Source organism: Microcaecilia unicolor, chromosome 3 (genome assembly GCF_901765095.1).
Source record: "Microcaecilia unicolor chromosome 3, aMicUni1.1, whole genome shotgun sequence".
In the NCBI taxonomy this organism is placed as follows: Eukaryota; Metazoa; Chordata; class Amphibia; order Gymnophiona; family Siphonopidae; genus Microcaecilia; species Microcaecilia unicolor.
The window spans coordinates 178225842-178244600 of NC_044033.1; the positions used below are offsets into that span (position 1 = coordinate 178225842).

Below are 18759 nucleotides of genomic sequence, written 5' to 3' on the forward strand. Positions count from 1 at the left end.
TATTTCTTAATATGGATGGGCTCGTGCAAGGCCAAGAATATAGAAAAGACAGGAGGCTGTTAGGTTCAGAGTGTCCGTAGCCCAGACATCCCAACCTACAGGAGCCCCAGTGCCCCCCCCCCTACTTAGCTGGTCATGGGGAAGCATTCTATGGCATCTTCTTCTACCACAATCTTAGATAATGGTGGTACCCGACTTGCCTTTATTTAGGGTTGTAATTTCCACTCCATACAGGCTACTCCCCCCCACCAAAAAAAAAAAAAAAAAAAATTATATATATATATACATATCTTAAAGAAGTAAAACTTTTGTTTTTTTTGTACATTGAGAGCATGTTGATTTTCATGCTGACCCAGCTAACCTTTAGCACAGTGGTTTTGCTGCAGATTTTCCATATTAAAACCTCTACTGCATCACAATGGAAAGTCCTGAGTAAGCCACCACGCTAGCAAGGAATCTTGCAGCTTATTACATTGGCTCCAGAGTTAGGTCTGCTATACAGCAGCATCTAATGTAACCAAATGAGCTTGCCAGAGCTGAATATCAAAGCTACCTGCTCTTCTCCACAGACCAAATCAAACCCCAGGGACCAGCCAGTTTAGCCACTCAAGCCCACTAAAGTTTTGAGAGACTGTTGCTGTTGGGTAAATCTCTCCGAGAAGTGACCCTAGTGTTCTTCATTTTCTATTCTTGCTTACCTCAAATTGGGTGGAGGGGAGAATGGGCTACAAGACCTCAGTACCACAAACATCTGTTTTGGATTTTTTTTTTTTTTGGATAGCCAAAACTAAGGAAACAAATTAACTAGGTTCTCGAATGCATGTTCAACACTGATTATCAATTGCAGGCACCCTGAAAAACTACTGTTTGCAGCCCTTCAGGACAAGAACATAGTGCCCCTGCAGAGATATGCAATCTAGCACCTCTGGGTCTTCACTGTGGCTCAGTTTCACAACAGATCTACAAATACTGCTTTTTTAAAAAAGATTTTATCATTGATTTCTAAGCTGTAACACCTTTGGAATCCTTCACATGCACCTGGAAGCCCTCTACACCCCAAGAAAGCTTCTGGATTCTCAAAGTTCCAGAAAAATTGACTCAGGCCTGCTCTGAAGGCCTTCAAAGAGTAAAAGGAGCCCTTGTTAAAATTCAACATGTAAAAATGCAGCCATCGTACCAAGAGTAAGCAGTGCTAGCAGAGTGGCTTATGAGTGACCAATGCTAATCCTTTTTAGCACAGGATTCAGCAGACATACTGTAATTAAATTGTATAGGAGACTATTTTATACCTTTCACTCCTAACAGTGCTATCCAACAGCATCCTAACTGCTCCTAAGATGCTCTTTTCAAGAGTATTTTAGGCCCTGTAGAATGCCAATAAAGTACACACCCTAAAGTTCCACTGGACAGCAACATTATATTATTATTATTTGTAGAATAAAGAGAAAAGCCATTTTCTAAACCAAATATCAGAGAAGATTTATCCCTCCCAGTGCTGGACAACTGGCACCCCCCCCCCCCCCCCCCATGGCCCTGAATTTCCTGGTCCATTATAAGCAGCAAACCCACTCTCATGGAGACCTTCAAAATGAATTTGACACAAGATATATTCCCCCAGCCTTCCCAGTGAGAACAGATTTCTGTTTTCATGACCCAGCAGTTTCCACCTGCTATACCTTTCAGTGGAATCAGAACCCGAGGAGGGAATCTTGAGAAAAATCCTTGGTTGCTTGTCTTAAATTACATACTCTCTCCCCCCACCCCCTTTGGTGTCTGGTCTAGCAGCAACAAGTCAGGGCCAGACACCAAAGCTCTCTTCCCATCATGGGCCTGAATCAAGTCACCAGATGTCAACCTTAAATAAAAATAAATCCATTCTCTTCTGCCCCCACCCCCAAATCCTCCTCCAAGAGGCTATGAATATTGCATCCTCAGCAACCTCAACCCCAGCCGACCTCAAGAGTGGAAGATCCGACACAGTGATTGAGGCAGGTTCCTTCTGCATGGCACACCTGAGCCCCTAAGACTACATTTCTGTGGCTGTCCCCAGCCAAGACCTCCCCACTCTGGTACAACTCATTCATTCAGGAGTCCTGATACTAGTGGCAAGCTAACTTAACTTGAATCGTACTCCCCCCCCCCCCCCCCCCCCCCCCAAGGACTGAATTCTTCCAAAGTCAGAAACCCAAAATGCATTTCTCCCCAGAACCACCACTACTTAGTGGCACGTTCTCAACCTAAGACACCCCTCACTGGAAAAGGGAAGTTTGTGGAAGCAATGGAGAGACAGCATAATGCAGTCAGAGCCATCTTTCTATTTGATGATAATGTCCCGTTTAAGGTATCGTTCTGAGATCAGTGGCTCTTTTTTTTCTCTCTACTTCCTGTATTTTTTTTCTATTTGTCCTTGCCACTGCTTAAAAAGGCTGGGGTGCTCTTAGTGGTCCTGAAATCCCGGCATGGGGAAAGACCGGGCGAATTTCTCCACGCGTTGGCGCAGTTCTGTAAGCCTCTGCACCGTCTCCTGGTCTTCCAGCAGGAAGTTCTTGAAATCCTGAACTTTGGCTGTTGGGAGAAAGCAAAGAGCAAGTTAAACATACACCCAGAAAGATGCTTTCTAGATATACAGAGAGACAAGTTTAAACAAGCAATCACTGAGGCAAAACACACCACTACATGTTCAGCAATAAAAACACCTCCTCCCCCCAACCAAGTATTTTCAAGGGAGCAAAACTGGAGGTGTGGTTAAAATTCAGTCTTGCTTGGCTGCTTTTTGTGATGACATATGTCCACATACTAGCTTCATACAGCTAATTTATAAACAGTTCATGAAGACAAAGTGTGAGTGTGTGCCGATCACCAAAGAACCTACATATGAAATGCACGAGGAACAATTATCTGCCCAAGCGGATGAAGTTCTCCCACAGACAGGGCAGCGCTGCATTGCCTATGTGGACTCTAGAGTGTGAGACAGGCATCAGTCTAATAACAGCCCAGGACTGGCTGCTCATCACGGAGAGTATCACAGGAGCAGAGAACATTTTAACAATTCCTGCTGTGTTGTGGTTTGAGCTGTTCGGCACTCACTCATCTGTGCCGATAATGAACGTCAGCCATTTCCCAAACTCAGCCCTTAGGACGCTCAGCCACGTCTTAGTTTCAGGGCAAGCAAAACGAGCCGATGAATGCTCTTCTGTGCTATACTTTACTGGTCAGCCATTTTTTTCCCCAATTCTTTAAGCTCAGTAAGCAGGCATGCTAAGTGCTGGGTTATACGTTAACTCAGTCTCACAGGAGTCCACCGGTTCATTGTGAGATTTCATTTGTGTCAAACACCCATATTACTCAAACCAATCACATAACATTCCACTGGAGGGAACCAGGAAGTGCTCTGAATGTGGCTGCTCTCAGCAAATGACAATTCAGTAAGCTTTCTAACTACAGAAAGCATTACAACTTGCTGTTCATTTTTCTATAACTGGAGGAAAAACTTACCAGTTTTCCTCTTCACATCCAGGCCAATCTGAATGCCCTCGTCGATGAAGTCCACCACCTTTTCAAAGTCTGCCTCCTGGAAGCCCCTGGATGTGAGTGCTGGAGCTCCTGCAGAACCAGGAAAATATGTTCAAACCACCGACTATCCAGAAGCAAAAATCCTCTCTTGCTCTCAGCACACCTCACTCAAAACACCTGAGCGCTGAAAATACCAAATGTGACCATCTCTGGGAAAAAGTAACAGTAAGTAGTAGATCCAAAATGTTGAGAACGCTTATGGACCCATGACATGAAAAACCAGCCAATCTGCAAAAAAGTTCCATGTCTGAACTCAGAATTTTTTTTTTGTTTAATTTTTTCACATAAATGGGTGAGGTTTGGACTATTGTATTACAAATTGATTGCTCTAATAGAATTCATTAAACCTCACTTTTTTTGCTTCTGGTATCTTCAGTCACCAATTATTAAGTGAAACTAGATAGTGTTGACCGACAGAACTGGAAAAAGAAACCATCAATCATCACCTAAAACAGCAGCAGGCAAGCTTCCCTCACAGGCACATCCCCCCCAGACACACCAACACCTCATCAATTTATCTCTGGTCTTCCCCCGGAAGGATCACCTCTAACTCTGTAGTCATCTTTGAATTCTCTACTGCGACTACCTTAAGAGAGACAGTGAGCATTACTTACAGGGGTAGTGAAAGTCATCAATAACCAAGATCAAAGAACGCCACAGAAAAACTACTTTTCCTCAGTTTTCTGGAGTACTCTTCTCTACGGGGCCTCTTATCCTGCCCCTATTTACTTCAATCCTATTAAAATTTCACAGGTCTGTGGATCCTGCAAGTGTTAGAACTCTCCTTCCTGCTGCCTGGTTTTAGCACTTCCCAGGCAGCCAAATTGCTGCTGGCGTCACAAGCCCAGCTGGCTCAAGAAGGGAAAAAAAAAAATCCCTCTTGCCTGTGCTCCTTTCTAAATTAAGGCTCATAGCTTGAGCAGGAGAGTACAGAAACAAAGAAAGCACAGTGCACAGCCAGGCTTCAAAAGAAAGAGGGTGCTGTACCTAGCCCAAGGTTTATCTGAGCTGGGACAAGGGGCACAGTGCAGGCAGACCCAGGACCTCAGAGAATACCTGTAGACTCTCACTTGTTTCATCAGGCCAACTGCAAAATCCAAACCAGGAGGAAGGGGGGAGGATTGGTATTTGGCACTTAAGGATGTCATTAGATCCCACCACCAAGACTGCTGCTACTTCCCACCTGTGCTTTACTAAATGTATGCATGCCATGATGATACGATACCTAGTCTCAGCCCTCCAGGAACGAGGGCACTCTTGTCTCCAGGGCAGGTGTTCTTATTGGCTGTAATGGAAACCAATTCCAGGACTCGATCGGCCCGAGCTCCATCAATTCCCTTTGGCCTCAGGTCCACCAGGACCAGGTGGTTATCGGTCCCTCCTGTTTCCCAAGAGAGAGAGAGTGTGAGTGTAAAAGTCTATCCTAGTCTCACATTGTTAGGGAACACAATGTACTCACCCCTGGATACACCACTGCTAATTTAAAGCACCCCTGCTGGCTTATCTCCCCTCCACACCCACCTCACATTGTGCCATGCCCACAGCCCTGCACGCGCCTGTACCTGAGACTAGGGTGTACCCCTTCTTCAGCAGCGCTCCCGCCATGCATTTTGCATTCCGCAGCACCTGCTGGGCGTACTCCTTGAAGCTTGGAGAATTAACCTGAAAACAAAGCAAAGACGTGCCGTCAGCACCAACACCCCTAAGACGGAAGGATGTCCTTGAAACTAGGGATTCAAGATAGATTCTCACATCTGCATCCAGACTTATGCAATAAATTTTTGCAAAGTCACTTATACCCCTTCACCTCCCTGGTGCTGCGAGGGGGGGGAGAGAAGAAAGAAGCAAAGGACAGTAGAATCAGGCTGAGGGCACTGTATACATAACACCTTATTTTACCACTTCCTGGGCTCTCACCTGCTTTAGAGCTACAGCCACAGCAGCGATGGCATGGTTGTGGGGTCCACCCTGGATTGATGGGAAGACGGCAAAATTGATTCTGTCTTCAAAGTTATATGGAATCTCCTTTCCAGTCTTTTTGTCCACCGACTTGGTGCCTTTACGATAAAATATCAGCCCAGCTCTAGAAAGCAGACAACAAAAAGAGAAGAGCCATGTCCCATTAATAAAAACAAAACAAAACTCTTGACTCAGCTGTTGCCAGTACCCTATGATCAGGAAATGACGCCACCATCAGGCGCTATGATAATACAGCTTAAACTTCAGCAGCATCTTCCACTAATTACTGGCTGGTGCACTGTTTCAGCTAAACACCTAAGCTAGCTAGCTTAACACACACAGGCCTGCTCATTTCATGGCCCCAAAAGTTCTGTTTTATACTTCACAGCCAAGGGACCCTGCAATGACAAACGTCATGTCTAAAATGAGAGTTCTGCCTTGCCTATGTGCACTCGCTCTTCCAATATCTGCTAAGTTTTGTGGCTAAAAACCATTTTCCTTTCACACTTCATCACATAATTTCAGGCTGTACTTTGTCAGGACCAAAATAGGTAGGATACATGAGCACTGTCTCAAATCCAGTTCAATTCTGCAGTTAACAGACCTTTAAAAAATGTATGTTTCCTCAATAAGTGAACTGTCTGAACTGGGGGGGGAGGGGGGGACATAAAGTAAACTTCATTTTACCTCAGAAGAGTAATAAAGATCAACAAAAATCATGGACAATCATGGAAAAGGCCCGTTTCCGAAACCAATGAAACGGGCGCTAGCATTTGGGGGGTTTTTTGTGTGTGTATGTGTCACGGAGTTATTGTGTGTGTGTGTGTGAGGGTGCGGTGTGTGTGCAGGTTGCTGATGTGTGTCTTTTTTTGTTTTATTTTGTTTTTTGCTTGGGGGTTGGGGGATGTGCTGTGCTGTGCTGGCAAAGTGGGTTGGATTGGTGTGTGGCTTTGAGGGTGTGTTTGGTTTTGTCTGTCAAGGAGGTTTGTGGAGGGGGGTCTTTCTGTTGGTGAAATGTAAATGTGGTTGTAGGGGGGTCAGCCTTTGTTGAGTGTTTTTTTTTTGTGTTGTGCTGAGGCAGCAGTGTTGTTTTAGATGGGCGGAAGGTAGAGGAGCACGTTCTTTGTCTGTCGGTATTTTTTGGCCGTTTCAGGGCTGCTGTAGGGGAATGCTGGAAGAGAAATGTGCTGTTGGAAGCAGCGCCATCTTTTTCCATTGGCCTGGGGTTCTGGGCATCCTGGAGGTGGGTGACGGCTTGCCTGAGGACGGGGATGGTTGTTTTAAGTTGGCGGAAGGGAGAAGAGCACGGTCTCGGGCCGTCGGGGGGTGATCCGATATGTTTGGTCCATTTCAGGCCGGCTGCAGGGGAATGCTGGAACATTTATGCGCTGCAGGAATCAGCGCTGTCTTTTTCCGGGTGCTCGGGGAATCCCCGAGGTGGGAGACAGCTTGCCTGAGGCTGGGGATGGTTGGGCACGTCCTTGGCCGCTTCGGCAAAAGGGGAAGAGGAAGGGGGTGGGGAGTTACCTGCAGCCGCCTGAGAAACCATGTATTCTTTGTTTGTTTTGTATTATTAGTTTGCATTTCTGTTGAAGAAAGAGTGGATGCCTTTCGAATGATGGAGGTGGTGCGTCGGTGTGCGGTTGTTTCGTTAGTTTGGCAGCCAGTCTCCAGCGATTCCTGGCAGGGAAGGAGTAGGGAAACAAGCTCCGCGTGTTTCCCTACTCCTCCCCCTTCCTTGGTCGCTGTTTGCTGCTGGCTGGGTCGCGGGTAATCCTTCCAGCTGGGCCGCAGCTTGTCCTGTTCGCCCACGTCCCAGATGGTGACGGGCACGTTGTTTTCCGGCTCCTCTGACTCCATGTCAAGCGATCCCAAATATAGTCTGTGCTATAGGCCCTCTGGCACTCTTCAGTACTGGCATTAGGCATTTAAAAATTCCCCCCCCCCCCTCCCCATTTTTGCACATACCCACAGCAGGAATATTCTCTCGTTCCAGCGGTGTTTCTGTGCTCTCCGTGCTGCACAGATAATGAGCCATTCTGCTGGGGAATGCTCCTCCCTTATTGTCACGTAGTTTCCTCTGATTGGTCCGTCTTACGTTGCCTAGTGTTGCCTGGGAACGGTGTTGTGATGGTCCTTTGTGTTTCAGAATGTTGAGGGTGTTTTTTCTGATTGGTCCTTCATGCGAGGGCGGGGCAGAGAGACATGGTCAGTGTTGTGGCTTCACCACCATGAATCCATGAACCCTTCAGTGAGTGACTGAGTGACTTCAGAACGTTGTCTTCAGAACGTTGAGGGTGAGTTTTATTATAGTAGATGTTTTTTTGGATTAACTTAACACATTTTTATTTTTTGCACCTGTCAGTTTTTTCCTATGGCATCCAGCCTCCAGCTCAGCTGAAAACGGGGCTGGAAATATGGCCCCATAAGTCTTCATTTGCAACTACATGAGGAATGATCCTGCTACTAAGTGGGTTTCTGCCAGGTACTTGTAACCTGGACTGGCCACTGTTGGAAGCAGGAAACTGGGCTAGATGGACCATTGGTCTGACCCAGTATGGCTGTTCTTAAGTATCTGGTCTGCTCAGTGCAGCCATAGTCTCTGTTTGTAAGCCATGCATCAAGTTACCTTCCACAACCCTGCGGTCAGGACATCTGAATCTGGCCAGACAGTAGATAAACAACAGGAATGGGGGGGGGGGGGGGGGGGGGGCAGAGTTGAAGGTTTGGTAAACAGACTCCACAGCCCTGATCAGAAGATGACAGGTGGTAGACATTTTATTACTTATGATGTGTTAAAAAGAGAGCTCAGCTCTTTGTTTAACCCTTGATTATTAGTTTCAAAATACTTGGAAAATTTTTACTTCAAAGTCTTGACATTCCTGGATTGTTATAAAGTTTCCTCCAAGTCTCCTGATCATAAGGGCACTAATGCAGAGCCCGTATACTGGAAAGTGTGCCCCCGTGGAGCTGTTACCTTGATCTGCTTGGTGGCATCCGATCTTATGCCCGTTTAATTGTTTTTTGTCTAACCTCTCTGGCCTCTCTCATTGAAGTAGTGTCATCCTTCACATTTTCTGCCCTGCATAACTTACTACATTACAGGATCCCCTTATGCTAGCACGGACATATGGCAGCTAAGTATACAGTGATGTATACTGCAGGAGCTTGTACCCTTCTCTTTTTTCTGTCATACTAATTTTTGGTGTGTATGTGTCTGTGGGGGGGGGGGGGGGGAGGGGGGGGGGGGGGGACAGAAGGTCAGTATTACAGGAGCAGAGGCTCTTTCAGTGATTCTCCTTTATTTCCTGCACTGGGAATGCATCTCACTAGACTTCAGACATTAAAATGATCACATACTTTGAAGCCAACACGAATACACAGATCTTCGCTTCCTAATGGATCATTAGCCATAAACGTCTATCACCTGCAGGGTTGGCCCAAGGGGACTAGATGCCCCAGGAGAACCTTCACTTGTAGGCTGCCCCTCATTCAAATGTCTCTTGGGTGGGGGGGGGGGGGGGGGGGGGTCAGGCCCTACTATCCCCACAGTTCAGCATTCACCCTTCATTTCTCAACCCTGGCCCCCAAGTGGCCAGCATCTCCACCCCACCTTCCTTCCCACTACTAATGCCCCCTACCTCCTCCTGTGCTAGTACCAAGCTTAAAGAAGCCTGAGAGCTGCGTAGGCCCTGTAAGAACAGGCCCACAATGAAGAAGTCCTTTTTTCCACCCCTCCAAACAGAGGTCTGCCTTGAGGGGAGCTGTGGGGGTAAAGACATAGAAGCAAAGGCCTGGGCTTACAAGGTCTGCACAGTGCTCACAATAAAGCTTGAGGCTTGTTTGGGAGGAGGTGAGGAGGCAGCACAAGTCCAGCAAGTGAAGGCTCTCATGCCTGGAGCTGCACCACCCCCCCCAAATTCTGCCGCTCCATGGGGAAGCCTAGTCTGCGTAGTGACAGGGCTGGCCCTGACCACCTATCACCTTCTGATCAACCTATCTCTCCCTGTCCTCCCCCTCCACCTTTCCCCTTCAGACAATTTTGGCATCTTTTTTATGCTTCACTTATATATTGTCATCTGTGGATCCCTCCGTCTTTGTCCTGAGGAAAGAAGTTTTAACTCCCCAAGAGCTAGTTGAAAATATATATTAAGTTAGTCCAATAAAAGACTATCATCTTATAGTCTTGAATATGTTGGGGTTTTTTTCATTATTATTTTTAACCTTTACTTCTGTGATTATAAATAATAGCAATATAAGCTCAGTTCACCAAGATGGTGTGTAAACCTTTAAGAAACGTATTTCTCGGCATACATTTGCACTCCACTGGATCCCCGTTCACGCTCCACTGTGGTGAGAAACTGGCAGAGAAGAGGCGTAAAACAGATGCGGGGGGGGGGGGGGTGGGGGAGGAAACCAAATAACAGCACAGAAGGAGAGGGAAGGGAAAGTGCAGGAGGGAAGAAGACAGATAACTGGGAAATGGCATGGTTTACCTTCAATAAGTCAAGCTTCCACAGGGAGAATATTTTAAAAACTCAGTCAGTGTTTGGAACAAGAGTTAGCTTTACAAAAGATCTGTTCCTCCCCTTCAGAATGTAACCAATACCAACAGGAGAAATGGTGCCAGTGATGCTGCCACCCTCCCACCCATGCGGGAACAGATTAGCGATGAGTACAGTAAACGTCTGTTAGGAAATTGATATGGATTTAAGGTCTGGGGGTTTCTTACCTTGCTCCCCTCAAGGTCTTATGTGTGGTGCTGGTTACAACGTCAGCATATTCAAAAGGAGAGGGGATGACCTTAGCAGCAACCAGTCCACTGATGTGGGCCATATCTGCAAGAAGAACCGCCTTTACTTCCTCACACACCTGCACAGGAGGAAAGACACTCAGCAAGGCAATTCTTTTATTTTTTACGTTCAAATAAATAAAGAAGTTAACATGAAATACAACCATGTATCTGCAATATGGCCTTCCAGGCCAAACAAACATTCCAGAAATCAAACCCAGCAATTGAGAAAACAGCAAAATAGAAGAGCAGTTATTAATAATGAATAGGTACTGCGAGCATAACCTCGCTGTTACCACGAGATGTTATTGGTCGTGTAATGCAGAGAGGGGTTGGAGTTAGGTATGAACTTGTGCAGAAGACACAACACGACACTGAAATGGATGCTGAGCTATTAAGCATTCCATTGATATGCACAGCAAAAAAAAAAGCCCAGGGGTATCGAACACCCACACATTGTGAAAAGGTTTCTGCCAGGTCCAGGACAGTCTGACCTAACTCGCTGCCACAATAGCTTTCTGCACCAGCCCCCCCCCCCCCCCCAACGATATTTTAAAAAAAACCAAAAACAACTGTCCCTCATGTCTACTCCAGGGGCGTAGCCACGGGTGGGCCCAGGCCCACCCACTTTTGCCCAAGGCCCACCCAGAATCCAGTCCAGAATAAATTCTCCCACCACCGCTGCAGTGCTTGCAGCTTACATTTTCAGGATGCCCAGCAACGATTCAGAGAGGCACTCCAGATCCTTCCCCTCTGCTGCGTCTGGCCCTCTCTGATGCAACTTCCTGTTTAGGGAGGACCAGATGCGGCAGAGAGAAGGATCCGGAGTGCCTCTGTGAATCACTGCCGTGTGTCCCGAAAATGTAAGCTGCAAGCGCTGCAGCGGGAGAAGAAAAAGGAAGCCGAAGCTGCAGCGATCCCAGACATGCAGGAGGAAAGCCAGCGAGGGATGCTCAATTGTGGGTTGGTGGCTAGACTCAGGGAAGGGAGAAGTGTACTGAACGTGTTGTGGGAGGAGGGGGAGCTGCGGCTACAGGGATGGGAGAAGTATGTTGGATCTGTGGGAGGAGGGGGCTGCAGGAAGGGAGAGGTGTGCTGGATTTGTGTGGGAGGGGGGAGACTGCAGAGAAGGGGGAAGAGAAGGGAAAGGAAAGAAATGCCAGACCAAGGGGATGAATGAAGTGGGGCTCAAATACTAAACCCACAGCAGGAACGAGGGGGGACGGGAAGGCAGGCAAGCCAGATGCTGGTGGGGGGGGGGGGGGGGGGGGGTGAGAGGGAGAGAAGCTGCATGGGGTGGTGTTGGAGAGGAGAGAGACACATTGGCATGGAGGAGGAAGAGAGGGGAGAAGCTGGACAGGGAAATACAGGGACACAGAAAAGGGGAGATGTCGAACATAAGAGGAAGACAGACCAAAAAATGGAAGATAGATAGTGGACATGGAGAGAGAAGAAATGTCAAATGGACAGGAGACCTTGGTCAGCAAGTTAAGAGAAGAAAGAAAGAAGCAGAAACCAGAGCCTAGGACCAACATTTGAAAAAATAAAATGATCAGACAACAAAAGGTAGAAAAATAATTTTATTTTTCTATTTTGTGATTAAAACGTGTCAGATTTAAAATGGGCATCCTGCCAGAGCTGGTGTTAAGATATGATTTGGGCCTAGTGCAGAAATTTGGCAGGGGACCCCAAAGCTTACTACCAGGCTGCATCTTCTTCAGCTTCTGGCAGGCTTGGGGCTCTCTCTGGCCAGTAGGACAAAGGCAGTTGCCGTAGTTTTACCCCCTAACACCATCCCTGACATGTGCTATCTTTATACTTTGCACAGTGTAGGAAGAAATGCATCTCATTCTATTTCTCTTGTGTTGTATTACATAATAGGTCTGGCTTCTTGGGGTTTCAATTTAATTTATGTTTATGGTCACGTATTCTGTATTTGGCATTTATGTTCTGTGTGTGTCACACAGGTATTCTGTTCTACATAGTATTCTGTAGTGATTTGGTTTGTTCAGGTTTCTTGATATATTGATATTTTAGGGCCCCATTGTAATATTTAGGGTCCTAAAGTATCGTAGGTAGGATCCTTGTTTTGGATGTTAAGGGTTGGCATGGTAGATTTGCTCTAGGTTCTGAGTGACTTTTTGTTTGATAGATTTTTGTATGCCTGTTATTGAGATAACACTAGAATTTTTGTACAGTGAGTTTTATGGGGAACTGTCCTAGCTCTGCATCCACTGTTGGGGAAGGGCCAGGGGGTTCTATGGATGCAGAATATTTAGGGAAAACATGTGTGCTGGGGGACAGTGGCTCAATGGAGGATGAAGAGTGCAGCATCTTGTACTTCTCCTAACCCTCAACATGGCCTGCAGCCACTGAAGCCTGCACTGCTACCCTCATTGAAATGTAGAGTAGGGTGGAGCTGGGACGAGGCATGGGTGCATCAGGTGGCAGGTTTTTCTCTAGTGCCCACCCATTCAACTGTTGGCCCACCCAAAAATTGCCTTCTGGCTACGCCACTGTCTAGTACACCCCCCAGACCCCTCCACTGTGTACCTTAAAGGAGACAGAAGCAATGCCCTCTCACTCCTGCACCACTATCTTGAAAAACAGTGGTGCCCAGCCCCATACAATGCATCCTGGGATAGATGCACAGGTGGGGTAAGTCAACCACATAAAGAAATTTTTCCCTTACTTGGTAGTCTCTGCCATTTTTCAAGACGGCAGCGCAAGAAGCAGAAACAAGTGTGAATCGCTCCCGTCTCTTAACGTACGCCTTGAGGAGCCTGGGAAAGGGGGGAGGGGTCGAGACATCAGGGAAAGATTTTTTACGGTCAGGATGGGAAAGGTGGGGAGGAGCCACTAGACACCAAGAAATTATGTTTTAAGTTGGGGATGGAGGAGACCCCAATGCAGAATGCTTTTGTCTTTAGCTTGTTTTTAATGTCACCCTACCTGTCAGCGCGTGAGCCTTCACTCATGTACAGACAGGAAGGATGACATTTTGCAATGAGCTGTGGATTACTGCTGTGTTTTTAATGCAACAGCAATTTGCATGCTCACCGTTTACAGCACGCCATGGTATTTTTTTTGTGATAGACTTCATGCGCTCAGCCAGCTCTACGGTGAGGCTTTCTGCATCGGCCCCAGAAACAGTGAGAGCCTCGGCTCCCCTGCCCTCAAAATAGGGTCAATCTATTTGATCCTCAGCTCCTCCTACTTCTCATACCTTTAACCTTTTCACTGGGAGTGGAAGACTACCCCATAAAAGCTTACAGAAAAAGAAGGCCAAGTTCCTCTTCTGAAAGGCAGATATGACTATTATGCATGCATTCAAATACCACCAAATCTCTTCCTAATACACAACTGAGACCCCTCCACTGAACATTTTCAATGCACCTTAATCCTGCTCTGCAGCAACCCCCACTATTCCAGTACTGAGACCCACACATAGCCTTGCATGTGCCCCCCCCCCATCTCCCCCACCCACTATTCCAGTACTGAGACCCACACACAGCCCAGCCTGTGCACCTCAATCCAGCCCTACAGTGCCCCCCCCCCCCTACCCACTGAGACCAACACACATAGCTTTCTGTGCATCTAAATCCTGCCCTGAAGCGCCCTTTCCTATTCCGGTTCCCAGAATCCTGGCAAACACTAGCGTACTTCGTTAAAGCAGAAAGTCTTGTATGGCTGTGGCTAATGAATTCAGTGTGAAATTTTGAACACTCAGGGTAAACAGTGCTGAGTAAACACAGCATGGCAGTGCACCGACTGCCAGCAAGGGTGCACGTGTTCAACACCACCAGAGCTTGGGCGTCTGTTGAAAGTGTCTGTCTATCACACTGAGTACATGTGTCTCACTCTCTCCCGGAGCAAGCAGGCACAGAATCTTTCCACGATTTGGAAGTTTTTTGTTTTTCTAAATAACTGCTTTTAACCAGTGGTTGTCCTAATTATTCTTAGTGTTGCGTTTCCTCAATCAGCACAATACCTTTCTGAGTTTCTACACAGTAACTAACATGAGAAAAAATAAAATAAAAGGGGGGAAGCAGGCACCCTGACCCTGCCAAATAATTTTTTGTACCACAAATGAGAATGGCATAGTCGACAGTTCTTTGATGTCATGTCACGTAACCGCTGCTTACTATTTATCTGAGATTTTGCACTGAATTGACTACCTGCTGTCACATGAGACTTTAAACTGACTATCCAACACCAACTATACACTGGGGTTGGCGGAGGGAGCACAAGGGGCCACTCACCTGCTTCATCCTTTTATAGTCAATCAGGCGGGCGTAGGCACTGGTGCCAGCAATGATGAGCTGCGGTCGAAAGAGGCGGGCCGTCACTTCCAGTTGGTCATAATCAATCAACCCGGTCGCAGGCTGGAGAAGGGAAGAGGCAACTAACATGAAACTGTAAATTTGCTCCCCCTCCCCAAACAGCACATTAGAGCACAATGTTTCAGGTCCTTCCCTCCGCTCCCCACTACTACCCTAAATCCTAGAAACTGTCAGCTCCACCTTTGTATTTTAATTTGTTTTCCACAAATTACTTCTCTTTTTCGAACTGGTCCTCCCATATTCAGGTACAGTTGATAAACTTAAATCTATTTCACCGCAGGGAAATCTGTACAATTCACTACCACATTAACTTGAGTTTTACATGACTGCAACTAAAATACTGGGTGTTCCCAGTCACAGCAATACAGCCAAGTCAGGTCTGCTATCGTTTAAAAAGGCCAGGCCAGAAAATAAAAACAAAGGACTTCCACAACACCCACCCTGATCCATTAAAACAAACCAGCACACCTCCAGCCTGATCCCCCGCATCCCAGATCCTTTTAAAAACCAAGCAGTTCACTCCATACAGACTCCACCCCTATGATCCTGCATATAACAGAGAAGGCCCTCCCCCCCCCCCATGCATGATCCTTCTTCCTTAATAAAATGACACCCCACTTCCAATCCCTTATTAAATCATAGCGTTCCCAATTTCTTATCCGTATGACGTATCCCACCCACTCAATCCCTTTTCAAAAAGTTTCTAGTCCCTCAGCAGCCCCTCACTCTTCACCCCACCCTCCTTATAGAAAAGTGTGGGGGGGGGGAGTGAAGGGCAGGAATGGTCTATTGTCATTGCCCTAATGGCTGCTGCAAGAAGCAATTGCTCCTGCCCCTCAGCATCTACGCAGAAATCTGGAAGGCACTGGGAGACTAAGGGGTACTGTGGAGATGAGAGGGTTATATTTAAATCAGCTTGTTTGTTATTTCAGGTCATTTACAGGCTCACTTCAGAGTTGTTGGTTATTCATTCATCTCAATTACAAACATTCTTGGTCTTTTGCCTTCCTAGCCCTAGAGGTGTGTGGTTTATTTAAGACTATTTAAGACTTTTTAACACTTTGTTTTCTTTCGCTATAATTTCTTTATGGAATTCTTTACCTTCTTCTGTTAGGCTAGAAACTTCATATCTGACATTTTGAAAGAAGCTGAAAACTTTCTTATTTGATAACAGATATTGTTATTACTTTTTAAATCTATTTCGGACAATAAGGTAAAATTATGTATCATACCTGATAATTTTCTTTCCATTAATCATAGCTGATCAATCCATAGACTGGTGGGTTGTGTCCATCTACCAGCAGGTGGAGATAGAGAGCAAACTTTTGCCTCCCTATATGTGGTCATGTGCTGCCGGAAACTCCTCAGTATGTCGATATCAAAGCTCCATCCGCAGGACTCAGCACAGAGAATTACACCCACAAAGGGACACTCTGCCCAGCTCACCACCGCCGAAACGGGGGAGGGGAAGTAACCCAGCTCATCCCCACACAAGTGGGGGAGGGGAATCCGTCCAGCTCATCCCCGCGGAGCGGGGGAGGGACACCACACCCGCCGATGCGGGGGGATCTGGCTTATCCTGCAACCGCAACCGCGGGAGGAGCTGACTGACCCTAACACCGCCGAAGCGGGAAGGGTACAAAGCTGCCCTACAGCCGCATGAAGCGGGAGGGAGTGCCGGCAGAATTTAAGTCTCAATCCAGCCCCGTAAAACGGAGGGGAGAGGAATGCAGCAGCTCACTGTAACACAAATTCGTCTCAACTCTTGAAGAATCCATTGAAAAACTTGAACACGAAGTCCTCCTGAACAGGAACTGAAGACTAAACTTGAACCTGAAATGCAACCAGAATATAAACAATACAGATATCTGGGAGGGACTATGGATTGATCAGCTATGATTAATGGAAAGAAAATTATCAGGTATGATACATAATTTTACCTTCCATATCATCATGCTGATCAATCCATAGACTGGTGGGATGTACCGAAGCAGTACTCACCCAGGGCGGGACATTGAAATCCCTGACCTCAACACTGAAGCTCCAAACCGGGCCTCCGCCCGTGCCGCCACAGTCAAGCGGTAATGCTTGGAGAATGTATGGGCCGATGCCCAAGTTGCCGCCTTGCATATCTCTTCCAAGGAGACGGAGCCGGCCTCTGCCATCGAGGCCGCCTGAGCTCTAGTGGAGTGAGCCTTCAGCTGGATAGGCGGCACCTTCCCCGCGGCCACATAAGCCGCTGCAATGGCTTCCTTGACCCATCTTGCCACTGTAGGCTTAGCAGCCTGCAGACCCTTACGAGGACCTGCAAACAGGACAAACAGATGATCCGACTTCCGGAAATCATTGGTCACTTCCAAATATCTGATGATGACTCGTCTCACATCCAGATATTTAAGAGCAGAGTATTCCTCTGGGTAGTCCTCCCTACGAAAGGAAGGGAGACAGAGCTGCTGATTCACATGGAAGCGAGAAACAATCTTGGGCAGGAAGGAAGGCACTGTGCGAATAGTCACTCCTGCCTCAGTGAACTGCAGAAAAGGCTCTCGACATGAGAGTGCCTGGAGCTCGGAAACTCTTCTGGCTGAAGTGATAGCCACCAAAAAGACTGCTTTCAACGTCAGGTCTTTCAGAGATGCCCTCGACAAGGGTTCAAAAGGCGGCTTCTGTAATGCTCTTAGCACCAGATTGAGATTCCACGCAGGCACCACCGAGTGCAGAGGAGGGCGCAGGTGATTAACTCCCTTGAGAAAACGCACCACATCTGGCTGCGAAGCCAGGGAAGCACCCTTCAGGTGGCCCCTAAAGCAAGCCAGGGCCGCTACCTGGACTTTAAGGGAACTGAGCGACAGGCCTTTCTCCAGACCTTCTTGCAGGAATGCCAACACTGAAGAAATTGGAGCAGTGAATGGAGAACATGAGCCTGCTTCACACCACGCTGCAAAGGTACGCCAAACCCTGGCGTAAGCAGTAGAAGTAGAGCGCTTCCTCGCTCTCAGCATAGTGGCGATGACCTTGTCTGAGAAGCCCTTCTTCCTCAGACACTGCCGCTCAATAGCCAGGCCGTAAGACCAAAGGGGGAGGGATCCTCCATCACCACGGGACCCTGATGTAACAGACCCTGCTCCACTGGCAGCCGCAGAGGGTCGTCGACTGAGAGCCTGATCAAGTCCGCATACCAGGGACGTCTGGGCCAATCCGGACCCACCAGGATTACCCGGCCCGGATGCTTTGCCACCCGGTCTAGCACCCTGCCCAACATGGGTCAGGGCAGGAACACATAGAGGAGCTCTTGTGTCGGCCACTGTTGGAGAAGAGCATCTACTCCCAGGGATCGAGGGTCCCGTCCTCTGCTGAAAAAGCGCGGCACTTGGCAATTGGCCGATGACGCCATCAGATCTAGGCTCGGCTGGCCCCAGCGCTTCGTGATGCCCAAGAACGCCTGAGCAGATAGCTGCCACTCTCCGGGCTCCAAGGTATGGCGACTGAGAAAGTCCGCCTTGACATTCATGACTCCGGCAATGTGGGCCGCTGACAGCTGTTCCAGGTTCGCTTCCGCCCACTGGCATAGATTCATGGCCTCCTTGGCTAGAGGGGCGCTCTTGGTACCTCCCTGGCGGTTGACATAGGCCACAGCCGTGGCATTGTCTGACAGGACCCGTACTGGCTTCAACGCCAGTACCGGGATGAACTCCAAAAGCGCCAACCGAATGGCTCTGAGTTCCAGGAGGTTGATAGACCACTTTGCCTCTGCAGGAGACCAGAGCCCCTGCGCTGTCCTTCCCAAGCAGTGGGCTCCCCAGCCCGACAAAGAGGCGTCCGTCGTGACGACAATCCACTCCGGGGTCACCAGAGGCATTCCTGCAGACAACTTGTCTGTCTGCGTCCACCAGCTCAGCGCCTTGCGCACTGCTGGGTCCAAGGGAAGGCGCACAGCATAATCCTCCGACATCGGAGTCCAGCGCTGCAGCAGAGAGTGTTGTAGTGGTCTCATATGAGCCCTGGCCCAGGGCACTACTTCCATCGTGGCCGTCATAGAGCCCAACAGCTGCACATAGTCCCAAGCCCGAAGAGGAGAGGCTACTAGGAACT

At 47.8% G+C, this 18759-nt stretch overlaps 1 protein-coding gene across 3 annotated transcripts in view; it reads right to left on the minus strand.

Annotated features, from left to right (window-relative positions):
* Positions 1-462: 462 nt before the first annotated feature.
* The window catches only part of SHMT2 (serine hydroxymethyltransferase 2), a 35830-nt gene continuing 17533 nt past the window's right edge, over positions 463-18759 (minus strand). For all 3 annotated transcript variants that reach the window (XM_030196642.1, XM_030196641.1, XM_030196644.1), the window contains exons 6-12: positions 14587-14709; positions 10265-10404; positions 5491-5656; positions 5136-5235; positions 4799-4954; positions 3496-3603; positions 463-2565 (exon numbers count right to left, since the gene is read on the minus strand). In XM_030196642.1, the coding sequence (XP_030052502.1) occupies positions 2438-2565; positions 3496-3603; positions 4799-4954; positions 5136-5235; positions 5491-5656; positions 10265-10404; positions 14587-14709 (921 nt within the window). In that variant the 3' untranslated portion in view covers positions 463-2437. The remainder of the gene's footprint in view (positions 2566-3495; positions 3604-4798; positions 4955-5135; positions 5236-5490; positions 5657-10264; positions 10405-14586; positions 14710-18759) is intronic.